Below are 24,721 nucleotides of genomic sequence, written 5' to 3'. Positions count from 1 at the left end.
TCGTCAGTATTTTTTGCGCCGTTTCAATGTAAAGTGTTATTTTGAAGACCAGCACAGAAACTAAACAAAATAAAATACGTACATCAAATTGATTTAATTATTTGAGATAATCAGTTAATTGTTTAAAATCAAAATCAAATCAACTCGTCATTTCAGCTTCTCAACACTAAATATTCTCCAATTTCTCTGTGTGGAATCAAAATAAAACATTTGCTTTTCCTTTGCAAAGCTGTGATGCTTATTTTTGCCTCGTTTCCAACCTGCTACGGACCAGTGTTTAAGTGCTTTGAGTACCCGAGGTCGACAATAACGATACAAGTCAAAGTCCATTTACCATACTCGATTAGTTGGCGATTGACTGTTGCGGCCCCTGTGACATAACCAAACTGTCACAAATATGGATGAAGAAGTCTTAAAGTACATCAAGTTGGCTTGAAAAAGCTCTTCCGAGCATCGTCTCACAGCCTGCATGAGCTCCTCAATGGCTCTTGCGCACTCGCTGTAGGCGCGCCGACGTAAGCGCAAACAAACCGTGACGAGTTACTGGACGAAGGCAACGAGTGTTGCGGCAGCCGGCGGACGTCTGCAACCAACCTGTGAGTGTTGCTGGCCTTTGGCCGCCTCGCCGCGCTCCTTCCTGGCCGTCTGCTTGCCAGCGCCCGGCGGGCCCTTGGCTTTCTTGGCCCCGGCGCCTTTGGCCTTGGCAGACAGCGCCTTCTCCTGGCTGCGGGGTTTGGCCAGCGGGAGGGGCTTGTCCTGCTCGCCTTTGAGGTGCCTCTCGTACGGGAGCAGAAGCCTGCGGGGGCGGGGGAGGAAAGAAGGAACGTCGGCGTCGTTATGTCAAACACTTGTCAACTTTAAGATGCGCGGCGTCTGGCCAGGTGAAGTCACAAATGTTGCCTTTTAGTGCACAAACTATTTTGTAGGCCAACAAAATAAAGGTTTATTAGTAATATAATAGGGCAAATGGCAGCAAAGTGGAAAGCGGCAGCACACAGGAATATGAGAATATCAATAAAACGTTTATGGCAACGGTACATGAACAACAAAGTCACTAAATGAGGAAGTGACAATGACCAGCAGCGTTAAAAAACACGATCCGCTCGTCTACAGTGGATTGACAACTTTCAATGATTTGTGATTGGAGAGATTGTGGATGAATTCACGTGGGAAATCTCCAACGTCCTGGATGCTGTTCCTCCTCTAAAAACTAAGACCTGAAACACCTTGAAGGTGCACGACAAGTGTAATGACTTAGAAATCAAAGTGTAAGCGTAGAAAAATAAACTTGCAAGTTGATTTGGACCTGTACAGACCTTTGCCTTTGAGCCAGTAAAAGCTAGACAACAAAACCATCAATGTCTTTGAAGTTTTCTGTCAATGTACATTTTAGACGTTTTTGTAAGCTACTTTTGTTTTTTCTGCTTTGCTTTTGATTGTTTTTTAACACTTGTTGTTGTGTAAATGATTGGTGGAGTTGTGTCTTTGCTTGTGGGAAGCACATTGAGTTGCCTTGTCTATGAAATAAAACTGACATGCCTTGCCTAGTAGAAAATGTTTATACCGCACAATTAGGCGATGCGGGGGAAAAAAAAGAGCTGTATCGGAAAATAAAACCAATATTAAGAGGATAAAATCATACATGAAATAAAAACAAGACATGCGTTTGAGGGTGGTGTTGGCTGGAGTTATAATACTTGGCATGCAATAAATAATCCTTTTGTAATGACACAACATTAGGGGAAATCCAGTCGCACATGAATGCCAGAGAATGTGAGTGCGTGTGTGTGTGTGCGTGCGTGTGTGTGAGAGTGTGTGCGTGAGCTCCTGCTGAGACACATCACACTGATTATTATATTTGAACCTTGAGAGAAGAATAAACGCTCCGCTTTTCCTGGACATGATTACACACACTCTAGCATTTTTAAAATATTTTTCTTTTTTTTTTTTTGGTGCAGTGGAGAGGGGAATTTCACATTGCCAATATGATTCATCCCTTGAGCTGGTGTGTGGATTTTGTTTTGCTTTACCACAGCACCCCAGATGACGGGATTACATGCAGATGCTCGCAGCCAATGAAGGCCATGTAAAGCCAGCAGAAACATTGCGGGGCTCTGCTATTCCTCATCCCGACATTCCAAGAGTTCACATTTAATTCATAACGGGGACAGGATTGGGAGTTCACAATAGCTCGAGTGCAGAGTAACAACTTGAGACTTTTTGACAGCCGTGGAAAAAGAATGAGGAGGATGCCAGTGGAACAAGCGGCAAAAAAGGAAAAGAAAAAAGAAAAACAAAACAAAAAGAATGGACGTGTATTTAAAAAAGAACAAATGTGGCGCCTTGTCATTTTCCTCCACTTTTGTTAGAGGTTGGTGTTCTCAAAAATGGCGTCTGCAGATGTGAATGTGTGCATGAAATGTTTTTTGTATTTGCATCGTTGGTGAAATTAGTTAAGTCCAATGTCATCGTTAAAGAAATGCAAACTAACAGACGCCCAAATACGGCAAAATGGACAACGTGTTATCATTTGACTTTGTTTTCGATCTGGAAATACTTTCCTCCTTTTGTGTCAGTTTAAAAACGCTACAGTCCAACCTGTAAATTGATCATGTCATTCTCTGTGGACCAGAAAGATTTGCTTCTCCTCGCGAGCACAACAAATACATATTTAAGGCACATGAATAGCGCCACGTGATATAAAACTGGACATGGATACCAGTAATCAGTATCACAGCATTATTTCAAGATATCTGGATAATGAGAGCTGACAATAAAAAACCTGAGATGTAGTAAGTCTTCCTGGCCAGTCGGTGGCGCTACACTACAGTGGCTTGACGCAGGAGAATCATCATGCGCATCAGAAAGTCTTTGCTTCTGATTTTGTGATTTGAATTTTTTTGGATCAAGTACTAGTGAGATCATTATGTGGCATCTGTGCATACTCAAAGAGCAAATACTCGTTCTGTACTGGTCGGGGGGAGTGGCATCCAACATTCCATGATATCCTCTAGTAGGAGACATATTCATGAAAAGGGGGCAATCCTTTTAAAGGACGCACAAAACAATCCATCAATCATGAAGAAATGTTTTGCTTGCTCTTCAAAAAAATAAATATAATCCCTCAAAAAGAGTGTTCGCTTGCTCTTTGAACAAAAGCGCTGGCAGCAAAAAGAAGGGAAAAAAAGCAGCCAAACGACATTTCGTCCAGCTGCTCTGGCAGGCCAGCGGCCCCGAGCCAAGAAAGGAAATGTGCTATTAAACACGACTTATTGGAAAAAGCGCACGCATGACGACACGTTAATGAAGAGGTGCAACCACTGCGAAAAACAACACGCGCAATCTTAATCAGCAGCCGGGCTGGACATATTTTTTCTCAGCAATGTTTCATTAAAGTTAAGGCTGAGATCACAGTTTGTTGTCGTGTTCACATTTTTTAATACATGGTTCATTTAAAAAAAAAAAAAAAAAGACAAAGAGGGGTATTTCACATTCTACCATGGTGGTTTATTTCCCTTTTTTTTCTTTTAACAGTGAGTTAAAAAGGCATCAAGTCAATCTTTTATCAACCCCAAGGGTGACTGACACTTAAACGTGTTCGAATACTGAAGGGGTTAAATTCTTTGCACTTGTCTGAGCGCTTACAGCAGCAGAAAGTCAACACGCTCTCGGCAATACGTCATCAAGGTGACAGGCGAATACATAATTGATTGTTGTTGTTTCCCCACATTTTATTGAAGCAACTGACTTCCATTCAAACTTGGAGGTCGCTTAAGAAGGAATCAAGTTAACTTGCCCAAAGAAAACAGTCATTGATGTAAACAGTGACGACACGAGTTTTCCACACACATGCTTGACTCCTTTTTACATTTGTATCACAGTGAAGGAGGTCTTCATTTTCCGCATACACCCACAAAACAGGAACGAATGAAGTCCTAATAAAAAGCGGGTGTCGTTCCCACCGTGGGCCACATGGTGGCGCATGTTGCTTTTGGTGGGGGCTTGGAGAGTGAGGGGGGAGGAGGAGGGAGGCGGCAGTGATGATTTTCATTAAGGCGCACCAGCAACATTTTTATGAGGTCAATAAACACTTAACTTCCTCTCAAGCCAATTTATCAGCCGCCTCTTGTTTGAGCGTCCGTTTTTCCCGTGTCCATAACAAGCGACTACTACATAGAGCACGGAGGAAGGGTCGCTTGGCGAGGTGGGGGGGCTCAATGTTGAGTAAATATAGAAATAGCAGGCACGAGCAAATCTGGGAATGAGATCAACGCTGATAAAAGGCTATTATGCATGTCTGGTTAATCTTAATAAATCAGCAAAAATCCATAATGGTTCATTTAATGGAAGCTGCCAAGACGAGCATGTTGCTGGGCTCTCTCACACGTGCACGCGCGCGGGCGCGCACACATACGCACACACTCACACGCACGCACACGCGCGCGTGCAGTCTGGCAGGGAGGGAGAGTGAAGTTGGCAAAAACAAGGTTACTTTACCAGCAATGGGCTGCCCTGGTTTGCGTTTCATGTTACAGGAACAAGCGGCGTGTCGGAATCCAAGAAACAGGGGCCCTAAGTCACCAAATATGTGGAAAAAGCCTAGAGGCTGTTCCACTTCCACAACCTCCCCCCCACCATCTGCGCCCCAAATTAATTTTAGTCACTCGTCTGCGTTAAGATCACAGGAGCGGAGCGCGGCAGTGGCGGAAAGAAAAGAGGGAGACAAAAAAAAAAAAAAAAAAAAAAAAAAAAAAAAAAAAAAAAAAAAAAAAAAGAAAAGGACAATTTAAAGGGCGAGCAGAGCCGGTAGAGATTAGCAGCACAAAAAAATAATTTGTTTTATTGTATTTCGCAGGCCCGGGAGGCCATGAAATAAAAAGATGTCAACGGCGGGATAAACAGACATTCCCGCCTGGCCCCCTACCCGTCCCTTCAACTCCCCCCTCCCTCCACTTTGGATTCATGCCTCAAAGCCCTTTTTTGTCTTAAAGCCAAACCACTCGAGGTGACCCCCATTCATGCGGTTAAAAGAGGAGGGCAGCCAAAGAATGTATGAAAAACTTAAAGCTCTTTGTCACGTCTGAAAACAGCAGCTTTAAAATGACCTCTACTGTTCCTTCCTCCCTCCTCGGTTGAGGGGTGAGGTGGGGGGGGTGTCTTTGGTCTCATTAGCCGCCGCTGCTCCACTCTGCCAGGTGAACATGGGCTCGCCAAGTCGCCAATAGTAATGAAATTAAAAGCTACAAGTAGCGGAGAGCATGATCTTACACCTAGTTTCCTCTGCAAATACCCAAAAAGATGGTCAAGCTTGGACATTCCATCGACTCAAGATGGTGGGGAAAATTCAGCCATCCGTCGAGGATGCCTGGTTCTGAGTGGGACTCATATGGACAAATTCCCTAAAAGGAGTTGGTCAGACTTGTGGAATTTGACCCAAATTGTCTGCGTCAAACCAAAATGGTCGGCTTCCTGTTCAATTTCGGGCATGGGTCCTAAAGATTATTTGTGTCCTGATATGATAGACATGTTTGCCCAAGTTTGTGTCAACCAATCAAACTGGTGTCAGGAGCGAGTTTGCTTTCTAACTTTTAAAATCCTTGAAATGATCACGCCCATTTTTTTAAAATATTGGAAACGCTTGACGTGACATCATTGAGCTTTGGCGTCATGCTCCACTCACATGACATGGCGTACGCAAAACGGCTTTGCAACGTAGCATTGCCCACCAGTGTGCGACACCTGCTTCTAATTGAGGCCAATTTGGAGGAAAGGACAAGGACTCAAAATTTGCCCAAAAATGTATGCTTCAAATCAAAATAGCCAACTTTCTGTATGATTTTGGACATGGCTACTTGTGACTTTTTAAATAAAAAAAATATAATAATAATAAAAAAAAATCACTGTATGTGATATTTTCCTTAGGGTTTCCTTTTTTTCTTTTCTTTTTTTATTTAAATGTACAAATATATATTTTCGTATTCTAATACTATTTGACTCAAAAATATATTTATCAATAATTTATATATGTTCATATAATCTAAGAATATTAACAACATGATGTCTAAACGCAAAGAAAAAGTTTTAAAATAATGTTAGCACAGCCGCTAACGCTAACACTAGCGGCGTCCTGGCCAGCTCTGCAGCGTCAGGTTATTCCGGGTCGCCTCGGTTTCCCTCACCGTGAGCCGGTGCGCTACCTCGTAATGCTGACGCTGCTGCTTTTTCAGGTCAAACACTTACATAGTGTTACTTTAAGCAACGGCAGCCATTAAATCACGTCTTGCCTGGCTGTGTCTTTCTCTTCCTTGCCTTTGGCTGACAGAACCAAAGTGGCAAGTAAGATTGCCTCTAATACCCTTTTCCTGAGAGACACACACACACACACAAACACACCCCCACACACGCACGCACACACACAACGTGATGTATCTGCAGTACGGCAAGGACGAAGCAAAGAGATGCTGACAAGTGCAAGATAGTGCTGAATAACATCTGCACTTGCACAGACACACAAACACTGTACACTCCATCACAATTCCCAGCGTGCGACGCAAATATAGTTTGGGATGCAGAGAGTGACGCTTTTGCGACATCTGTACGCTGAGGACTTAGTCAATAAAACATCGGCGTATCTGAACCCATTGCATACACTCGGCTGTTTTTTTTTGTGCGCAAGCGACAGTCATTGCTCCGCTTTGGAAATAGAAATATCACTCAGAATGGCTTTTGCGCGTCGCCACGGCAACACTACATCCACACCCAGTGACAAGAGGGAGAAGAAAAGAGTGAGGTATTTTACACTAAAAACGACACGATTAAAAATGTAGGAGCTGTTAAAAGGCGCTGACCTGTATCATGAAGGCGGTGGAATTAGCACGCACGCACACACACGCGCGAGCGCACACACACGCACAAAAAAGGCCAGTCTATTTCAAGGTTATTGATGCCATCTTTTTCATGACCTCATTTTTAATTCCGAGCGTCGCAGCCCCGCCTGACAGCCCATCTCAGGGAAGATTTTTTTTTCCTTTCCCCCCCCCCCCCTGAATAAATATCATTAAAGCCTCACCAGCCGCAGCAGCAGACCCTCGGCTTATTGATTTCTTTCTAATGAACGAGTCGTTCAGCGGTGGGAGGAAGAAGAAGGTACAATTAGCCGAGGTTATCTGCTGTTCAGCTATGTTAGCGCCATTACGCCTGATTGGTGCCTCTTCCCGGACACGCGGCGTAAATACGCTCATTACGTCGTTCGCCATCTCCTCGGAAAGCAGTTCAAATGAATGATATGATTCAAAAGGGAGATATTACATCAAACGGCCTTTTGAATGGCTTGTATACAAATGGTGGGGGTCTCTGGAGTGCCTGCCCACCCCATCAAGGGTGAAATCGAACAAGCAAGTAAATCTTGTAGTTAACTGCCTCATTTTCCAAATTGTGAGCGAGCCCCCCCTGAATTTACACAGATTGCTCATTTACACAATACCGCCTCTAGACTTAGTTTCCCCGCCTATGACTTGGCAGCAAGGCTGAGTGAAGATGCGCCACTTTCAAGTGACGGCCGGACGATGCAGTCCGAAAGCAAGACAATAGCATCAAAGCCAACAGGTAAGCGGAGCTGCATTGAGTTTTGCTGGATGCGCAGATTATTGTCAGCCAACAGCGAATATGCAAATTTGAGAGTTGTGAATTTCGTAGACTGAAATTAAAATGATCTTGTTGTCAGAGTTTGATCCGCTTAGCCATCAGTAAGTTGGATGCATTTCCAGTGAGGGTTGGACTGCGCCAAGTCAGCCCTTTTGTCGCAGATTTTGTTGGGAACTTTTATGGACAGAATTTCTTGGCATAGCCATGGTGTTGAATGCATCTGTTTTGGTGGTCTCAGTATTTCATTTTTGCTTTTGGGGAAGCATTTAGTGGTGTTTTACCGTTTTTTTTAATGTAAATTAACATTTTTATCGCTACTTTTTCAAATATCCCATGTTATAACATGGAGACCGGCGGCTATTAGTCAAAAGCTGCTAATCCATGTAAAAAGTAGTTTTTATAGCTAAATTTAGCCATGGCGGCTTTTATTTGGGTGCGTTTTGTCATCCGCAAATTACGTTACTATGAATATATTCGAGAAAAAAAACTAAAAAATATATTGCCAACAAGGGACAGCACGAGATGAGTTTTTTTTTTCTGCCGTGGTTGGGGAATCTGCTCTTTTGACTAAATCATGTCTCAAGAATATTGTTCTAACACCTGCGAACTGATTTCAATTGTGTGTGTGTGTGTGTGTGTGTGTGTGCGTGCGTGCGTGGGTATATTTTGTCTCCTTTAAGCGTTAGGGCATATTGTGCATCACTTAAAGAGGCGCGGGAATATTGTGCAGTGTAACATTGTTGCTGAGTGTAGCTGAATCTTTTTTGCGCATTGACTAATGATTAAAGATGGAAAAAAAGACACCCCCGGGGAGCAAAGGCGTGCTCGGCCACGCTGGCAAACAAGCTCATTCATCACGCCACCCCGCAATGTTTGCTGAGCTAATACAAGCCGGTTAATTGCCCTCCGAGCGGCGCAGCTAAAACGACCGGCGAGCAAGTGGGCCAAAGGCAGCCGTGCATCTTGCGGATATTATTGCTTTGTAGTGATTCCGTAATATTTCCTGCCGGTTGTCTTCCGTGACCTCACAAACACAATGCCAACATTGCACGGTTGCAGTGTAGTTTGGGAATATTTTACACAAAGCTGCCAATGGTACCAAACTCAGAAACTTTTCCATCCATCCATTTTCTGTTCCGCTTCTCCTCACTAGGGTTCGCAGGGGGTGCTGGAGCCTATCCCAGCTATCTTCGGGCAGTAGGCGGGGGACACCAAAGAAACCGGAGTACCCAAAGAAAACCTACGCAGGCATGGGGAGAACACTTATACAAACGCCCTCGTAAACTTTTTTCCCAAGTCAAATTCCAGCTCACTTGCAAATCCCGGCCGAGCTTCTCTTGAAAGGTCCGTCTTGAAAATGGCCTTGTAAGTGTGTCTACAATGAAATTGACACTTCGGCCATTGTGGGTTAAAAAAGCAAGAATATAGTTTAGATGTTCAAAGTTACGTCCTTCCTGGGGGGGAAGCTGTAAAGAGGTGAATTTACGACTGCTGAACTAAAATGGACTTCCTTTCTTCCTTCTTTCCAAGCAGCATATCATGCACGGTCTTGAGTGCATTTGTGGTCACACATTTCCTAGAAAACTCACCCTTGACTGTGTAATCCCCACAGAGTATGAACATCCACCCGCTGTCCCAACCTCACCCCATATGGCACAACGGACAGCCGTGCGTTTGTGTACGTGTGCACGTTTAAACTGCGCTGATGCAACAACACGCAGCACACGCTGCAGGGCGAGACGATCAACTGCCACAGGAGCGAGCTCGCATGACTTTATTGGGAACTTGCTTTTTCTTTAACCTTGGGAAAGTGAGTGAGTGTGTCATAAGACTATGAGCCGTCCCCCTCGGGCTCATGCACATATGCTTCTTTTAATTTTGTAATAGTGTCTCTGATGATGATGATGATGAGGAGGAGGCGTTGCTGCAGTGTCTAATGGTTTGATGAGATGAATAGATGACATCAACTGCTGTTTTTGAGGGCGAGTACAGTACTTGTGTGTGTGTGTGTGTGTGTGCGTGCGCGCGTCCGTGCATGTGTGTACCCATGCAGGCAAGTGAATAATTCAAAAGACTGCGCTAAATTCCGAGCTCTTAAATCAGTGGCTCTAGGGCGCCGGCCAAAGTTAGCTAGCTAATTGGTTCCACAGAGCTGCCCAAACTGATCAATTCATCGGCAAAAAAGAAGTCAATTTAATGTCATCAGGAATTGATTACGCTCCTGAAGGAAACCATGAGGACGGAGAGCATTTGCCAGCGCTCACTTCGGCTGCGTGTGCAGCTCCCATGCGTATGGTACGCGAGGACATGTCATCCTCGTGACCGTAAGTCATCATCAGCTGGACGTGGGCGTGACGCCAACTCACCTCTCGTAGTGGCGGCGTGTGCACGTGGCGGCGCTGGTGCTGCTCGGGTTGCCGCCCAGTTCGTCGTACACGTGCTTCCACTGCCTGCGCACGGTGATCTGTGGGGCCACAAGATGTCATGTCACGAGCAACAGTGGGGAAAATATGATAAGAAGGATTTGAAGGACCGGCCGGGAAGAGAGACATCAGTGCGTGACATCATTGCGAGCGCTCAGGGAACGGCTGACTCATTGAATCCTCAACTCTTCATCTCATCATGGTATAAAGTCACTTTTTCCTGATGGGCTCAAATTCTTATTACATGATGCACACGTGGACTTGGTTGGCAGTGGTGCATAAATTGCGGTCCGAGATCCATAGTTAGGGCAGCTGATAAAATAATTGGTAATTGCTAAGCTAAAAAAAAAAGTGCATAGCTACATAATGGAATGTTCCAATAAAACATGGCAATGAATAGCACTTGCATCAACGTTTTATATGTATGGAATGTTTTTTTTTTTTGTTTGTTTTGTTTTTTTTTACCAGTTGTTGTAATTGTTATTTATCGCCATGACGTTTCTGGAAAAAAAATCTTCGATATCCTATTATCATATAAACCTGATGTGCTACAGACAGAAATAAGGGCATATTATGAATCAGTACCCAAAAAAATAAATAAAATAAAATAAAATGAAGAAAAGTTTCTGAAGTGGAAAAAAAATTGTTGACCAATGTTATTTGCTGAAAAATGGCGAATTCATTCAACAGCACATTTTCTCTCTAAAATAGTGAATTTGTTATCCCCCACTTTGTTCTTCAAAATAGACAACCTTTTGATTTCTATGGAGTTCAGTATCATTCTGTTTAATTGGCTTTTGGACTATGAGGGAGTAAATGGAAAAACGGTCCTTGCAGTCAAAATGATTGAAAGTGCTATTAGTGCTATTAGGACACACTTCCTGCAACCTTAATGCCTCTTGCGTCCCAATACTTTTGTCCAAACGCCATCACGTGAAATACGAGAGAAGATTTGAAGGCTTTTAAAACACTTCCTGTTTCCATGACATCATCAGCCTGTTATGAACACAGTTTGTGTGAGTGCGTGTAAGCGCGTGTGTGCACAACACACACTTGCAGGTACATTTCACACCATACAGTGCGTTTTTCCAACAACGGCCGGTGTTTTCTCCAAAAATGAGCAAAATGAAGGAAGGAGGTAAGGCTAGACGGATGGAAGGAGAAGAGGAGGAGAAGAAAGAGGGGAAGGCGGCGATGACGGAGGGAGGGGCGGCCCATGGTTGGGCTCGTATCCGAGCACATATGCGAGCACTTACCAGCTCATATCCTCCCAGCTTCTGCGCGGCTTGGAACATGGTCCAAAGGTTGACTGGGGGGGCAGACAAACAAGGACAAGTCAGGAACTCTGGGAAATGAAGTTCTTCTTACAATAACAACAAAACAGGTTGCTAAAACATCACAAAAAATGGACACAAAAAACACACTGAAAAATGTTTGATTTTTACTAATTCCTCACATTTCTTTTTCTTTTGAGGCATTTAACTTCATATGCTTCAGATTTACATTATTTAACAAAATGTTCCTACTTTAATGTAGCGCGGTCTTCAACTTTTGTTACCCATATTCTTTAATTGTCACTTTTATAGAAACTTTGAAATAGCCTTGACAGAAAAGAACATTCTTCGTCATGAGTACGAGCTGCTTCAGGGAAGCCGAACATGGAAGAATATTAAAAAACAGATGTGACTTTTATTGTTTTGTTTTTCTCTACATTTTAACATATATTTTGTTCACTGTATCACCGTTAAGAATGTAACAGGGGAAAAAAAAGAATAAATGCAAAAATAAATGGCTGGTAGACTTATTAAACTTTTAATTATGTTGGCAATTTGACCCCATAACAGATGATTTCAATTGCGGCTGTTGTTACTCCATTTGAACAACATATTCGCTCTGAGCCACATCAAGAAGCGATCAAGAAAAAGAACGCGCCTTTATTGTGCGTGCCGTAATGGAATAACACCACAGCTCGACTCCCTTTAAAGTTGTCAAATCAAGTCAAATAATAGTGTGCGCTGTCGGGATATAATTGCAGGGGGAGATTTCCTTTTGAAACAAGGCCAAGTGAGAATGCAGAAGAAGAGGCGGGGCGGCGTAGGAATTTTTTCTTTTTTTTTCTTTAAAAAAAAAAAAATTGTTGAGCATGACTTGCTGCAGCAGACACTCACTCATATCACAAGCTGTCCCGCCTCTTAAAGGCACATACATGTGTAGACACTGTTATGTGCACAATTTCTGGGTGTGTGTTAATCAAATTAAATGTGCTTAAATGGGGAGCGCAAGTCAAATTCTTTTGCTACAAGAATATGTTGTATGTGCCCCCACACGGTATTCAGATTAATATTGTTTTGGTGAAAAGAGAATTAAACAGATTAACCTACTCGTTTTCATCCATCTCAGAGGGCAGAAATTTTATCCTTGCACCGCCCCCTGCTGTCAACTGAAAGTGATGTCAAAGTACTCTCGGGCTCGCATTGCCAATGGCACGGCTGAGTTGTTTTGGGGGTTTGGTCACGATATGTTTGCAATGCGAGGGCGTGGGAAATTTTAGAGCAGGGTGTTTTTGCAATTCATTGTACTACAAAATCAATCAACAACACTAGACATGGCATGAAAGCAGCAATAACTACCTTGACTGTGAAACGCGGTGGGCAAAAGTACTTGGATAACCTGGAGTCTTTTCTGCTTTCAACACATGCGCTCACTTCTACTTTATTGATTTGCAAGCACAAATGAGCGCCTGCATCGTATTGGATTATAAGTGTTGTGAAAAACATTTCTAAAAATAGCCTCAATGGCAGTCTTTGAAAACGTTCTCCACTATACATTTATATTTGCTCGCTGCAACATCATCGTTTAACATTTTTATTTGTTGAGCCAATAAATAGCAAAAAAAAAAAACGGGGGAGGCCTTGCTGGGCGTAGAAATCCATCAAAATTCAATCTGTGCTTACACAAAGCCATGCATTTGTCAAAATGACATTTTCCTATCTGCGCCTTTGACAGCATTGATTTTTTTTCTTCCCTGGTGCCTCGTCCTCGTCCCTGCATCGGTAGAAAAAACAAGGTGGAATGCGAGCTTTTCCCTGATCATAGTCTCTCATTTGCCTTCGTGATGGACTATTTAAGCAGCTTGTTACGCAGCGCCTGTAATGACCACATTGGACCCACGGCCGCCTCCGTCTGCTTGTGTGCGTGCGTTTGTGTGCCTAACACAGATCAAGTGTGAAAGCGCGCACACACACACGCACGTTTCTCTTTTGTGTGGCGTCATTAACAATCGCTTCTCCTGATCCCCTCGCCAATTGAACAGCAACACAATCCGGGCCGGACGTCGTCGCGGCAACACAAATTGGCACCGATGTTCGCAATCAGATTATCTGATATAGTGTGCAAGTCGTCACACTGAAAGACTGCCATGTTCACTTGAACGCAATGGCTAACCAAAACAGCAATCCCCACCGAGAAAGGTAACTAGTCTCATGTGAATTAAGGTTGCTGTCTCATCACCAGCAAGTTAGCCATTAAGTATGAGAGATGGCATCATTCCAGTCGACGCCGATGTGTGATCGCTACACAAAGTTGTGTGTCCATAATACTGATCAACAGCAAATAGTGATCAGAAGATTTTTTTGTTTGTTTGTTTTTCATTTTTATTTTTACGTTTACATGTGGTCATTTGTAGCCATGTTTCAGGAAATAACTAATTCAACCTGCTGCGGAATCTAACCCTTCATTCATATAATACAAAATATATGACTATAATTACACATTATATTAATGTTATTAAACTATTATAACTTTGAAAACCTGATGTGCTCAAGAAAAAAGCTAAGTCAGATTTGGAAACCGTGTCAGAAATTATTTAACAACATGAGGTCAAAATATTTGAAGCGGCCGTCAGCATGATGCAGAGTGCAACTGTACATCGCTGTTTAAAAAAAAACAAAAAACACTCACACAAGAAACTACAAGATAATATTTTCACTTAATCCAAATAAAAAAAAAAAAAGTAGAAATTCTGAATTATAATCTCAAAATGTGAAATTGGAATCACAAATTAGAATTAGAAATCCCTTTATTGTCATTGTACTCAAGAGTGCAACGAGATTAGAGAAGGCTGCATGTCAGCTCCAGCTCTTGTCATGGTTCTGGTTTAATGGTGCAACTGTACCTAATGAGGGCAGCACGGTGGCCGACTGGTTAGCACGATGGTCTCACAATTCAGAGGTGCAGGGTTTGATTCCGGTTCCGGCATTCCTATGTAAAGTTTGCATGTTCTCCCCGTGCCGGTGTGGGTTTCCTCCGGGTTCTCCGGTTTCCTCCCACATTCCAAAGACATGCATGGTAGGTTCATGAAACACTCTAAATTGGCCCAAGGTGTGAATGTGAGCGTGGATGGTTGTTCGTCTACGAGTGCCCTGCGATTGGCTCGCAAACAGTTCAGGGTGTCCCCCGCCTTACTGCCCGAAGACTGCTCGGATAGGCTCCAGCATCCCCGCGACCCTCGTGAGGAGAAGCGGCTCAGGTAATGGAAGGATGGATGTACCTATTGAAGTGGCCCATGAGCATTCACTGTTTGTTTTTTGGAAGTTTAATTACCTAAATGATTGTTTACCAAACGTCATTAGTAATCAGTCGCCAAGGACAAAAGGGGACTTGTTCCTATCTTGCTCGGCGCCGTTAAATCAGAAGCGAAAACATCTGCCGTCGGCAGGTTATTGGAAAGACCTCGCTGCCGGATACGTATGCGCTTATTACAGACTTAAGAGATCAGCGGCTGTGCTCTGACATGTTTAATGCATACGAGCCCCGCGGGAGACACATATACATGAGGAAAAAAAATAACATTAGCAGTGTTTGACTTTTGTGCGGATGAGGCGGAATGACAAACGATCCGCGTAGGGATTCTTTGGAGGTAAATCACTGGGAGCAAGCTAACAAGGCCGACATCACTCAGCCATCTGTTGCTCGGCTCAATTTCATTCAAGCAAAACGTTTCATGTCCTTGCAGCGCGGTTGGAGGGAAGCAGGCCACAAAGACCGTAGATTTCTGCCAGAAGGTTGCGTTGGATTCATTTACAATTGATCCCTTTGCTTATAAATGTCAACGTTTAACTTTCTGACTAATTAGGCGAATTCTCTTGTGGAGGTCATGTCATCATAGTATGAGACCTGGAATTTGGACCATAAAAAAAAATTTAAAAAAAGGCAGACGTTCTGCTCAATTTTATGAATAAAAGCGCTATTTCGATCATTTCGATAAAGTACAATTGATACTGGTAAGTTTTTCCATTGAAGAGTATTTGGCTTCTGAGGCATAATTCTTGTAACATCCCATCTCGCGACATCTCGTAAAATCTCGTGAAATGTTCTCGCGAGAGGTTTGTTTAGGAAGTTGGACACCCGGAATTGTTTGGCAAACATCTAAGGTATTGTTATGATCACTTTGGTTGCTTCTACTGCTGTTTCCTTGACCGTTTCAAACAGAAAATGATGTGGAAAAAGTGCAGAGAATCCAGTGTTATCAAGGGAAGCGCACTTTCATGTGTCCTATCATGATGGACTTGCCACGCATTTTCAAGCCAATTGGTAAAATTGATGTCATTCAATTTTTTATTTTTATTTTTTTACATTTTCAAAATCCTCCCTCAAAAAATTATTCAACTTCGACGCTATGTCCTGCCCACTTGAGACTGCATCGAGAAAAAAAAAAGCTTAGCAGCTTAGCTTCTGTCATGTCCCTGCTTCCAGCAAGAGTTTATTCGGGAGAATTCCCAGGGAAGACTTTGGCAAAGTACGAGACCTGGAATTCTCCCAAATATGATTGCTTCAAAGCAAACGGTCCAACTTATTGTTCAATTTTCTCAATGAGTCCTTGAGATTTTTCATGCGCCCTCTTATGGAAAGACATGTCCATCCAATTTTGTGTTCATTTGTCATATTGGTGTCTGGGGGTTGATATTTGTCTTCATGTGGTTGTGTTTCTGCCACGCATTCCAGCTTCCTCTGTTATTTCAAAAATATGAACGTTAGGTGCATGGAAGACTCCAAATTGTCCATATGGGTGAATGGTTGTTTGTTTGTAAGGCTGGTGACCATTGCAGGTTGTGACCATCCTTTTGGCCAAAGTGTGATCGGATAGGCTCCAGCTCCGCCAATGGCGACACATATGAGGACAGGCAAGACAAAAAAAAAAATGATACAAGGATGCAAGTTTCAACTTGAACAGACTTCCTTAACCTGGAAATGACTTAAGTTTTGTTTCAAAAGCCACTTTCATTTTAATATATCACAAAATATTATTTTCTCTTCCAAAGAAGTCTTGCTACTCATCTAGTTCTCACCTTGAAGACTTCAAGTGAACGTCCTCTAAGAGTGTTTAAAGAACATTAAGATTATGAGGAGTCCATGTGCTGCTGATGAGAAGACATCTAATCTATATTTTGGTCCAGCTCGCGCATGAACATCCAAAGTGTCTCGCAACGCGGTGTCTCCAAGGTGCGTTTGTTTTGCTCGCCGTTTGATCCGAAGGCTCCAGAGAGAAATCCTCGCCTCCTTTGTCAGCTGTTATTCCAGAAAATCCATTTGCATTTGTTTCAAGAGACGTGCGCCGAGTGGAGCGCTTTTGAGCAATCAAAACCCGTGACTGTCGTACCAAGGTGAACTGCAGCCGTCGCCTCACCTCGCTTATATAGAGCAACCCGTTAGAGAAGGAGGCGAGCACTGCAGTTTGAAGCTGCCGCCATGATTGGTTCTTTGCTGCACCGAAAATATTTGTGGCTTAATCTGACCTGCTGCATGTTTAACATACCGAAAGAAAAGAAAACAACAAAAAAATTTTCATTTTATTATTTAAAAAAAAACAAACAAAAAAACGATTCAGTCAATATTCACTCCTTTTTGTTTTCATAAACATAAACATAAACATACATGTTTTTGTGCCTATGATATGCCCCAATAGCAGGTGGGAGGGGGCGGGTTACGAGTTGTCAGAACAAGGAAATACAGGCACGCTTGAACACACACTGCTGTCTCACGGCTCTTCATACGCAAACAGTTGGTCGTGGGGTTTTTGACGCGTTCGGAGGCAATTTTTGTCATTTGTCCGTTTCACGAGAAGGTACATCACACACACGAGGGCTGATTCGTGGGCTAGACTAAAATCCACTGCCGGCCTTTGTTAAACGAACTCTTGTTTAAAATTTGTCACTCCCCGCCCCAAAAATGGGCGTATGGCCGGGCCGGAGAGGTCGGACCGTTCGCCCCCGGGACGGACTGCCCAGCACTGCTAATTAGGAAGTGAAGTAATCAACGAGTAAGTAGCATCATTAATCAGGAATTAACCGATGAGGAAATAAGACATGAGGAAGGGAAATAACTATTCCAGAAACAAAGCAACCCATCGGGAGAGTAAAGTATGCCATTAGGACATGAAGTAACTAATCAGGAAGTAAAGTAACCAACAAGAAAGGCACGTAAGCAATAACCGAACCAGAAGTCAAGTACCCAATGAGTAAGTAAAGCAACTAGGTAACCACTCTGGAAACGGAGGAACTCATCAGAAAGTAAAGTAACCAATCAGGAAATGAAGTACGGAGAAATGCGTGACTCACTCTGTTTGAAGCCCAGGAAGGGGATCCTTTCGATGGGTGTGTCCCTCTTCTTCATGTACTTGTAGAGTTCGACCAGGAAGGCCTGCTCATCCTCTCGACTCTCCTCGGACGAGAACGCCGCCGCAGTCATCTCAGCCGCTACCACCTCCTCCTCCTCCTCCTCCTCCTCTTCATCCTCCACCTCCTCCTCCAGGGAGGCCAGCGAGGACGACGAGTCCCTGATCTCCTCTTTCTCGCTCCTATCCTCCACCATCTCCTTCAGTCGCTCCTCAGGTGCGGCCTTCCTGCCGAGGCCGCCGGTGGCTTTGTGTTTGGGGGCGGAGCTAAACTTTCCGGAGCTTAATTTTCCATTGGCTAACGCTCGACAGCTTGCTTTGACCTGTGGGGATGAGAAGGGCGGCAGGTCACACATAAGAGGGAGAGTGGGACGCGTTACGGTTTAAAGGAGAAGTCAAGTCAAAAATTTTCTTGACGAGAATGTTTCCTGTAGCTCCAAGACCCGAAACACGGCATCGTGATTAAAATTGCGTTTATGTGTTAAGCAGCAAAATCCAGCCATTTTTATCCATCTTAGGGGGCAGTCATTTTGCCACTTACTGTCAACGACTGAAAACAACATCACAATGGTGGGTGGGCTCAGGTAACGACCAATCACAGCTCAACTGCTTTCCGAGTTCGGCCATGTGACTTTCGCAAGCCGATTATTAAGCTATTTGTTATTGCATATAATAAAATCAAACATGGTGCATCAACTATTTGCGCAGATGATTTATTACAAAAAAATATTATAACATCATTGCGAATGAATAATTGTAACATTTGTTTCATTTATTTTGTTAAATAATTGGTCAAGTATTTAGAATAAAATTAAAATGAGTAATACAACCACTGCACATTTAGGATTGTTTCAATTCATTTGAATAAATATTTGGGTAATTTATTGGTAATAGTAAAAATTTATAAAAAAATTTTGTGTATTCAAAATTAATTTCTTCATTTATCAAATGACTGGTGAAATAAAAAATTTTAAATTAAAAAATATAATTAAATAAGCAAGATATATAAAAAAATATATTGCAAATAATACAAAAACCTATTTATTTTTAATTTACTTTAGTAAATAAATTATTAGTTAAAATAAGGAATTACAATTCAAAATTGATTATTATTGCTATATTAAAAAAGTATTTTAATATATTTTAATTTACAGATGCATTTTAACTTTTTTTTTTTTAATAAACTGGCACATTTGTCCCATTGAAGTCACAAGGAGGAAATGACTGACAACAGTAAAAAAAAAAGTCGCCACGTTAACTAACACAACAAAATCCTTGAATTAAATATTGACAACTTCATTTTGAAGTGTTTGAGTAATATTCTGCTACTATTGGATCATGATATTACAAATATTATCCACTGCATTAGTCACTCTGTGCCCCTTAAAAATGCATCCATTTTTGGAACCGCTCCCGAGTCATTTAATTTCTTTGCTCTATTTTCAATCGGCGGGTTCCTCCTCATTAATTCTCGGCCAGCGCAGATGCAGCGCAGATTAGAAAAAAAAACGTCCTTCTCTTGTGTTACCTTTCCGCCGAATGTCATAAAGACACTCTCAACTAGAAAAAGCGGCAGCGCTCTGTAGAGCATTTCAATTGAGGTGTGCCTACCTTGGAACTTTTGATCTCCGGGGTGTTGGGGTCGTGAGGCGTGACAAGCGCGCAGGTTGTGGAGTCCCTCCGCTGCGAAATGGACAACTTCTTCTTACGGGGCCGCCCTTTAAGGTTGGGAGCTGAGGATCCAAGAAGCACATCAAGGGTTAAACCGATCACCTTGTTAAAACAGCAAAAGGTAACATTAAGGACATTTATAAAGATCACGGGGTGCGAAGCCCAGTCCTCAAGAGCCCCAATCCAGCCTGTTTTAGGTGTATCCTATTCCAACACACCTGATTCAGATGCTCAGCTCATTTGCAATGTTACTTCTGCATCTTTTGAATGGGAAAGTCAAAAGAAATGAGCCAAGATATCGATCGGCAAGATATTTGTGGACTTGAACAAGTCTGCTCCATCCTTGGAGGACATTTTCACATTCATGAAGGTGGCAAACAAGTACGCCTCCACCAGTGACACAAAGTGACAATGGGCTGGCAGTTTCCCAATTCATTGCAAAGTTCAGAAGGTGCTGGTATATTACTATTGGAAATGGGCGAGCTCCCCGTCAAATTTGATCGGGTGTGGTGTGTGATCAACACTCAAGACTCAGGCGACGACTGCACTCAAGCACAGGTTGAATGCAAATTCGGAGACACTTCGCAAATCGGGTACCAACGTGGAGAAGTTGATTGCTTGCCTCGAAGAAGTGATCATCAACTCAGCCAACTTATGCTCATTGAGCGCACCCGTGAAAGACTCAATGCCTACTGCAATTATTGGCAGCATGTTCTCAAAACAACTTATCTTGGACCCTGGATGAGTAAGATGTGTTCATGCAAGCCGGCTGTTGACCGAGGACACAGACTTCCACACACACACACCTGATCACAATACATAACCGTGTTATCAACACCCCTAACCCCTTTCTCTCCTTCCCCAGTCATAGTCCAGGTGTGCTGAGAAGGTGCCTTGAAAGGCTGCAGTTGCCGTCCAGTACGCCTGGGCTGTTCCGTCTGCCCCCGTCCGATAGCCCCGCCCCTCCCATATGTGCAACTATTTGAGTTGTTATTCTTTGTCTCCTATTCATTTGGCTGTATGAGAGGTTTTTCACCAGTCCCATATTGTGCCCCACCCTTATTTTTTCATCCAAGAAAATCGGAATGGCAACCCGTCAGGTTTCTCCGTTGTGTTTCCCTCAGTTGATCAAAGTTTTTCCATGTCTCTTGGACAGGTTGTAAATATGAAGTTAATTCCATTGCTCTGGACTAAATTCCATTCCTTTCCAAAATGTGGGTAGAGTTGTCCAGCCTGGTCCAAACAATATTACAGATGGCTCCAGCAAGTGATGTAGACTCGCCACTTGTTCAACAGCAGAGCAACTGTTTTGATTCTTACATTAACCAAGTTATGAAGTTGTAACATTAAGGGTACAATTTCTGCATACTGTTGCTTCAATTGATAAAGCCCTGAGATATTTTTACACTCAAAACTAAAAGGACTTGAGTGCACAAAGATGTGTTTTTATAAACCTAATCCACACTTGAGCACTTTCCTTAACATTTTCGACAGTGACACTAGAAGAACAAAATGAAAGCATGGCGTCATTTAATCATTCCGCGTTTTGTGCTTCCTGTTCCATAATTGCAAACACGTGAACCTGCCTGAGAGCAGGAGGCCACTTGGAATTGATCCGTTCACATTACATTCAAATATTTAAGGCTATGCCAAGTATTTTTTATTTTTTTTGCACACACCCACGTTTGTGTCATGTAACGTTTTGGCATAGCAACACCCGCAACAAAGATGAGCTTGAGGGAAGAGAGCGAGGAACCTCAAACACATTCCACGTGGCACTAGCATCGGGATAACGTGACGGCCGACGATCGGTGGGCAGAAAATCATTACCGGCATTTTCAAGGTAGAAATTTTCATGCAGTGGATGGGCGGGTTTTGGATTAAGATGCTGTTTTACAGACCCTATACGCGTTATTTAGAGACTCGCACGGGCGGCATGTCGTTGTTTGTTTAGCAAAAGGCCAAAAATGATGACGTCAAGTCAAAAGGTTTGTAATATCAGCCGTTGTTGGGTGAATTTTCATGATGAACTTAAAATGCACTGTTACAAAGGTGCATTGCTACCATAGCAAAAAAAAAAAAAAGGTTAAATTCACTTTATAACATAACTTTCACAATTGAACGGGATACATTTCATGAAAACTGTCACATTTTTTTACATCACCTTTTACATAACATGGAAAGTTACGCATTAAAACACAACAAAATTCTCTCTCTCAAATTACAGCAGTGTTTTTTTATAAAAATAAATATAAATAAATATACTACAGCCTCCTCAGAGGAGGAGTGAATCAACAGATAAAAAAATCCTAATTTTGATCATAACACAAATTGGGCACCTCTTGCAGAAACATAAAATCATTAATTAGTAAAATTAGACCAGCATTAGGATTTCTTATTAATATGAAGGGATACGAAATGGGAAAAAAAGCTAACAAAAAATAGAACAGCTATAATAAATGTGTAATAAACAAGTAATGTGTAATTACAGCAGAGTTGTGAGTGACACCTTGTGATTGTGCCTGTTATTAGCCCTCCTGGTGACTCCCCCACGCACTTGTCGTATTGCATAAGCAGGCCAGTCTGTTCCCAATTTTTCCTCCGCCGTGCACCACGTAAGCACGCCACTACGTCACGTAACACGGCGAGGTATTGATCGAGCGAAACAACAACAGCTCCAAAAACGAGGCCGTCATGTTGTGTGGCGAACTAGTGTTGTGTTGCGTAAGGCCAAAGGCCGTCCTACTGATTTATGCCCACTTTTAGAGCGCGCCGGAACAAAGCAAAGGTTTTAAAGCACCTCTACACGTGTCTTTTTGCAATCTGTCTTTAAAAAGGGAATTGAAGTCTTCCACTAGCAGAAGCAGAAATTGTTTTGTACACTCACCACTTCCTATGTCTCGTGTCTGCGCTTTTTATGCCTCACTGACTGGACCATAAGCTGATGACTTATTGCGTAGTCACGCGTGACACTGCCAATGTTGGACCAATCAGAAGCCGGAAGAAACCATTTTTAGAAAATGTTGTAATAGTATAATAAAAAATGACGCTGCTCCATTCTAATCCTGTTGGGGGCAGTAATGCGCAGTACAAAGTGAGTGCAGTTTCTTCATTGCATTGCCATCTACTGGATGGGATGCGACACTGCAACATATGCCCAAGACACAAGCCAACTCGAATGGCAAGTAAAAAGTGGAAGTAAATATCACCACCCCACTGAAATTTTGGTAAAATGTTCATTGCCCTATGGACCACGCCTCTACCATGCAACTAATTACAAAATGCTCAATGAGCAAAAATTTAAATATGAACTGACATAAAAGCCGAAGAGATGAAAGAAAACAATAAGAAAAAAGCAAATGTATAAATAACGGTAAAATAGGGTCGCTAAAATAAAAGTACGTCAACGTGAATACAATAAATGCAAGAACAATTGAAAAATAAGTAAGGATGTTAAATAAATTAAAATATACAACAAAAACGTAACTACAAGTATAAGTGAATAAAATGTTGAATAACTAAAGAATGAAGAGTGTTCAAGTAAATTCAAAAGGACAAAATAAAAACAAATGTATAGAATACAGTTACACCAAAACAAATTTGAAAAACTACGGAAGAAATATTAAAATACTATTTATTAAAATAATACTATTATTGGTATAATTATTAAATACAAAAATTACAATTAGAAACAAAGTTGACTTTAAATGTAAAAATAAAGAAAAACAATGCAATTTAATAAATGAGTGGAGTCCAATTTAAAAAACAAGATACCTCCAAGAATACATCAAGATCAAGGATGATGGGCCCCAGTGACAACAGCTATATATCGAACGAGTCAACTAAGTAATTAATTCAATTAGCCAACTAGTTAAAGTTATCATGCTAATATTGAACCGCAGCCAAATAACTACTATCTACCTAACAAGCTAACTGAGTAATTAACTAGCTAAACTAACCAGCCAATTCCATTAACAAGACTATCTGGCTAACTAACTAAATAGGCAAGCAATTAACCTAACCAAGTTATCAAGTAGTCAACTAGGTGACAAAGAAGCCACTTAACCAGCTAGCGAAATAAATATCCAATCTGGCCAACTGACTGACTGGTTGGACTAACTGGGTGTTTAGCAAACCAAATATTCAACCAACACATGGGAGTTTAAAACAATATATTTTGCTTACATTTAAGCATAAAGTCGAGGTGAATGCTTCCACGCATGGAGAACAAATACAAATTCTAGACATATGCCGCCAATATGTCAAGATGTCTTCCAAATAGGAGCTTTATGCACTCAAACACGCCACTTTGTGAAAAAACGCCTTCTCGTCTTTAGCGCCCGCCTTGGCGGCCATCATGTTCAATTTATATTGACACATGATCGCGTAGCATTCAAGAGAAAAGAAAAAATAAACGGTATGTCCGCTTCTTTGTCCTCACTGGAAATATTTTACAGTCTCACGCAGCGGCGTTGGGAGGAAGACATCATTTCAAAGTGCATATTGCACGTCTATTTGTCTTTTGTGTATGGGCTGCTTGAGTGGCAGCGAATGCGATTAGAAAAGGGTGGTGACCACCCCGCGACCCCCACCCGCCACTGCTCATTACTATGCATGCTTGCATTAAAAAGCTATTATCGCAAACATTCATTCGGAGCGTTGTCGTCAGCTGACAATTAACAATCATCGTCAGAAGGCGACCATTCCCATGGCGACAAGCCCACATCCCAGCGACACTTATTTTCCCCCCTCTCCTCCGCCTTGTTATATTTGATAAATACTTGTTCCCATGTTTTCCTTGCGACACAGAATCCAATATTAACTACACTAATGACCCTGCCAAAGTAGAGATTTATGAAAAATACAACTAAATGTATTATGTAGCCATAATGGGAAAAAAACCTCTGAAAACAAATTACTATTAAATAATTACCATAAATGCAGTTAAATAATAGTGCTCTTACTTATATTTCTTACTCTTACTTATATTATGTACGCACACACCCGCACACCCCCACACACACACACACACATAATTCAAATGACACCACGTAATGACTTATTTCTGATTATTCAGCAGATGCCCAAGCTTGGGATCGCGAACTTGCAAGGGTCACCGGCTCCCACTTTGAGAACCGCTGCCTTTGTGCGTTGGCTGACCTTCCTTTCGTGATAAATGTTTTAGGAAAGCCAGCTCTCTCGCTCGCCTGCCCGTTGCATTTTCCAAGCGACCTCGCTCCGCCACCTTTCCGCGAATCACAATTTTCAGTCAACAATCTTCTTCAATCTAAACACACACGCACACACGCGC

General features: G+C 42.3%; 1 protein-coding gene across 2 annotated transcripts in view; it reads right to left on the bottom strand.

Annotated features, from left to right (window-relative positions):
• arid5b (AT-rich interaction domain 5B) overlaps positions 1 to 24,721 on the bottom strand; it is a 77,951-nt gene that overhangs the window by 2,011 nt on the left and 51,219 nt on the right. For both annotated transcript variants that reach the window (XM_088304694.1, XM_088304695.1), the window contains 5 exons: positions 19,351 to 19,472; positions 17,684 to 18,062; positions 11,324 to 11,376; positions 10,011 to 10,108; positions 595 to 796 (listed from right to left, as the gene is read on the bottom strand). In XM_088304694.1, the coding sequence (XP_088160820.1) occupies positions 595 to 796; positions 10,011 to 10,108; positions 11,324 to 11,376; positions 17,684 to 18,062; positions 19,351 to 19,472 (854 nt within the window). The remainder of the gene's footprint in view (positions 1 to 594; positions 797 to 10,010; positions 10,109 to 11,323; positions 11,377 to 17,683; positions 18,063 to 19,350; positions 19,473 to 24,721) is intronic.

This window comes from Idiotropiscis lumnitzeri, chromosome 9 (assembly GCF_059441095.1).
Source record: "Idiotropiscis lumnitzeri isolate Australia: NSW breed Sydney's pygmy pipehorse chromosome 9, RoL_Ilum_1.0, whole genome shotgun sequence".
Taxonomy (NCBI): Eukaryota; Metazoa; Chordata; class Actinopteri; order Syngnathiformes; family Syngnathidae; genus Idiotropiscis; species Idiotropiscis lumnitzeri.
Note: the sequence above shows the minus strand (reverse complement) of the source record. Positions and strands in the feature narration are given on the sequence as shown.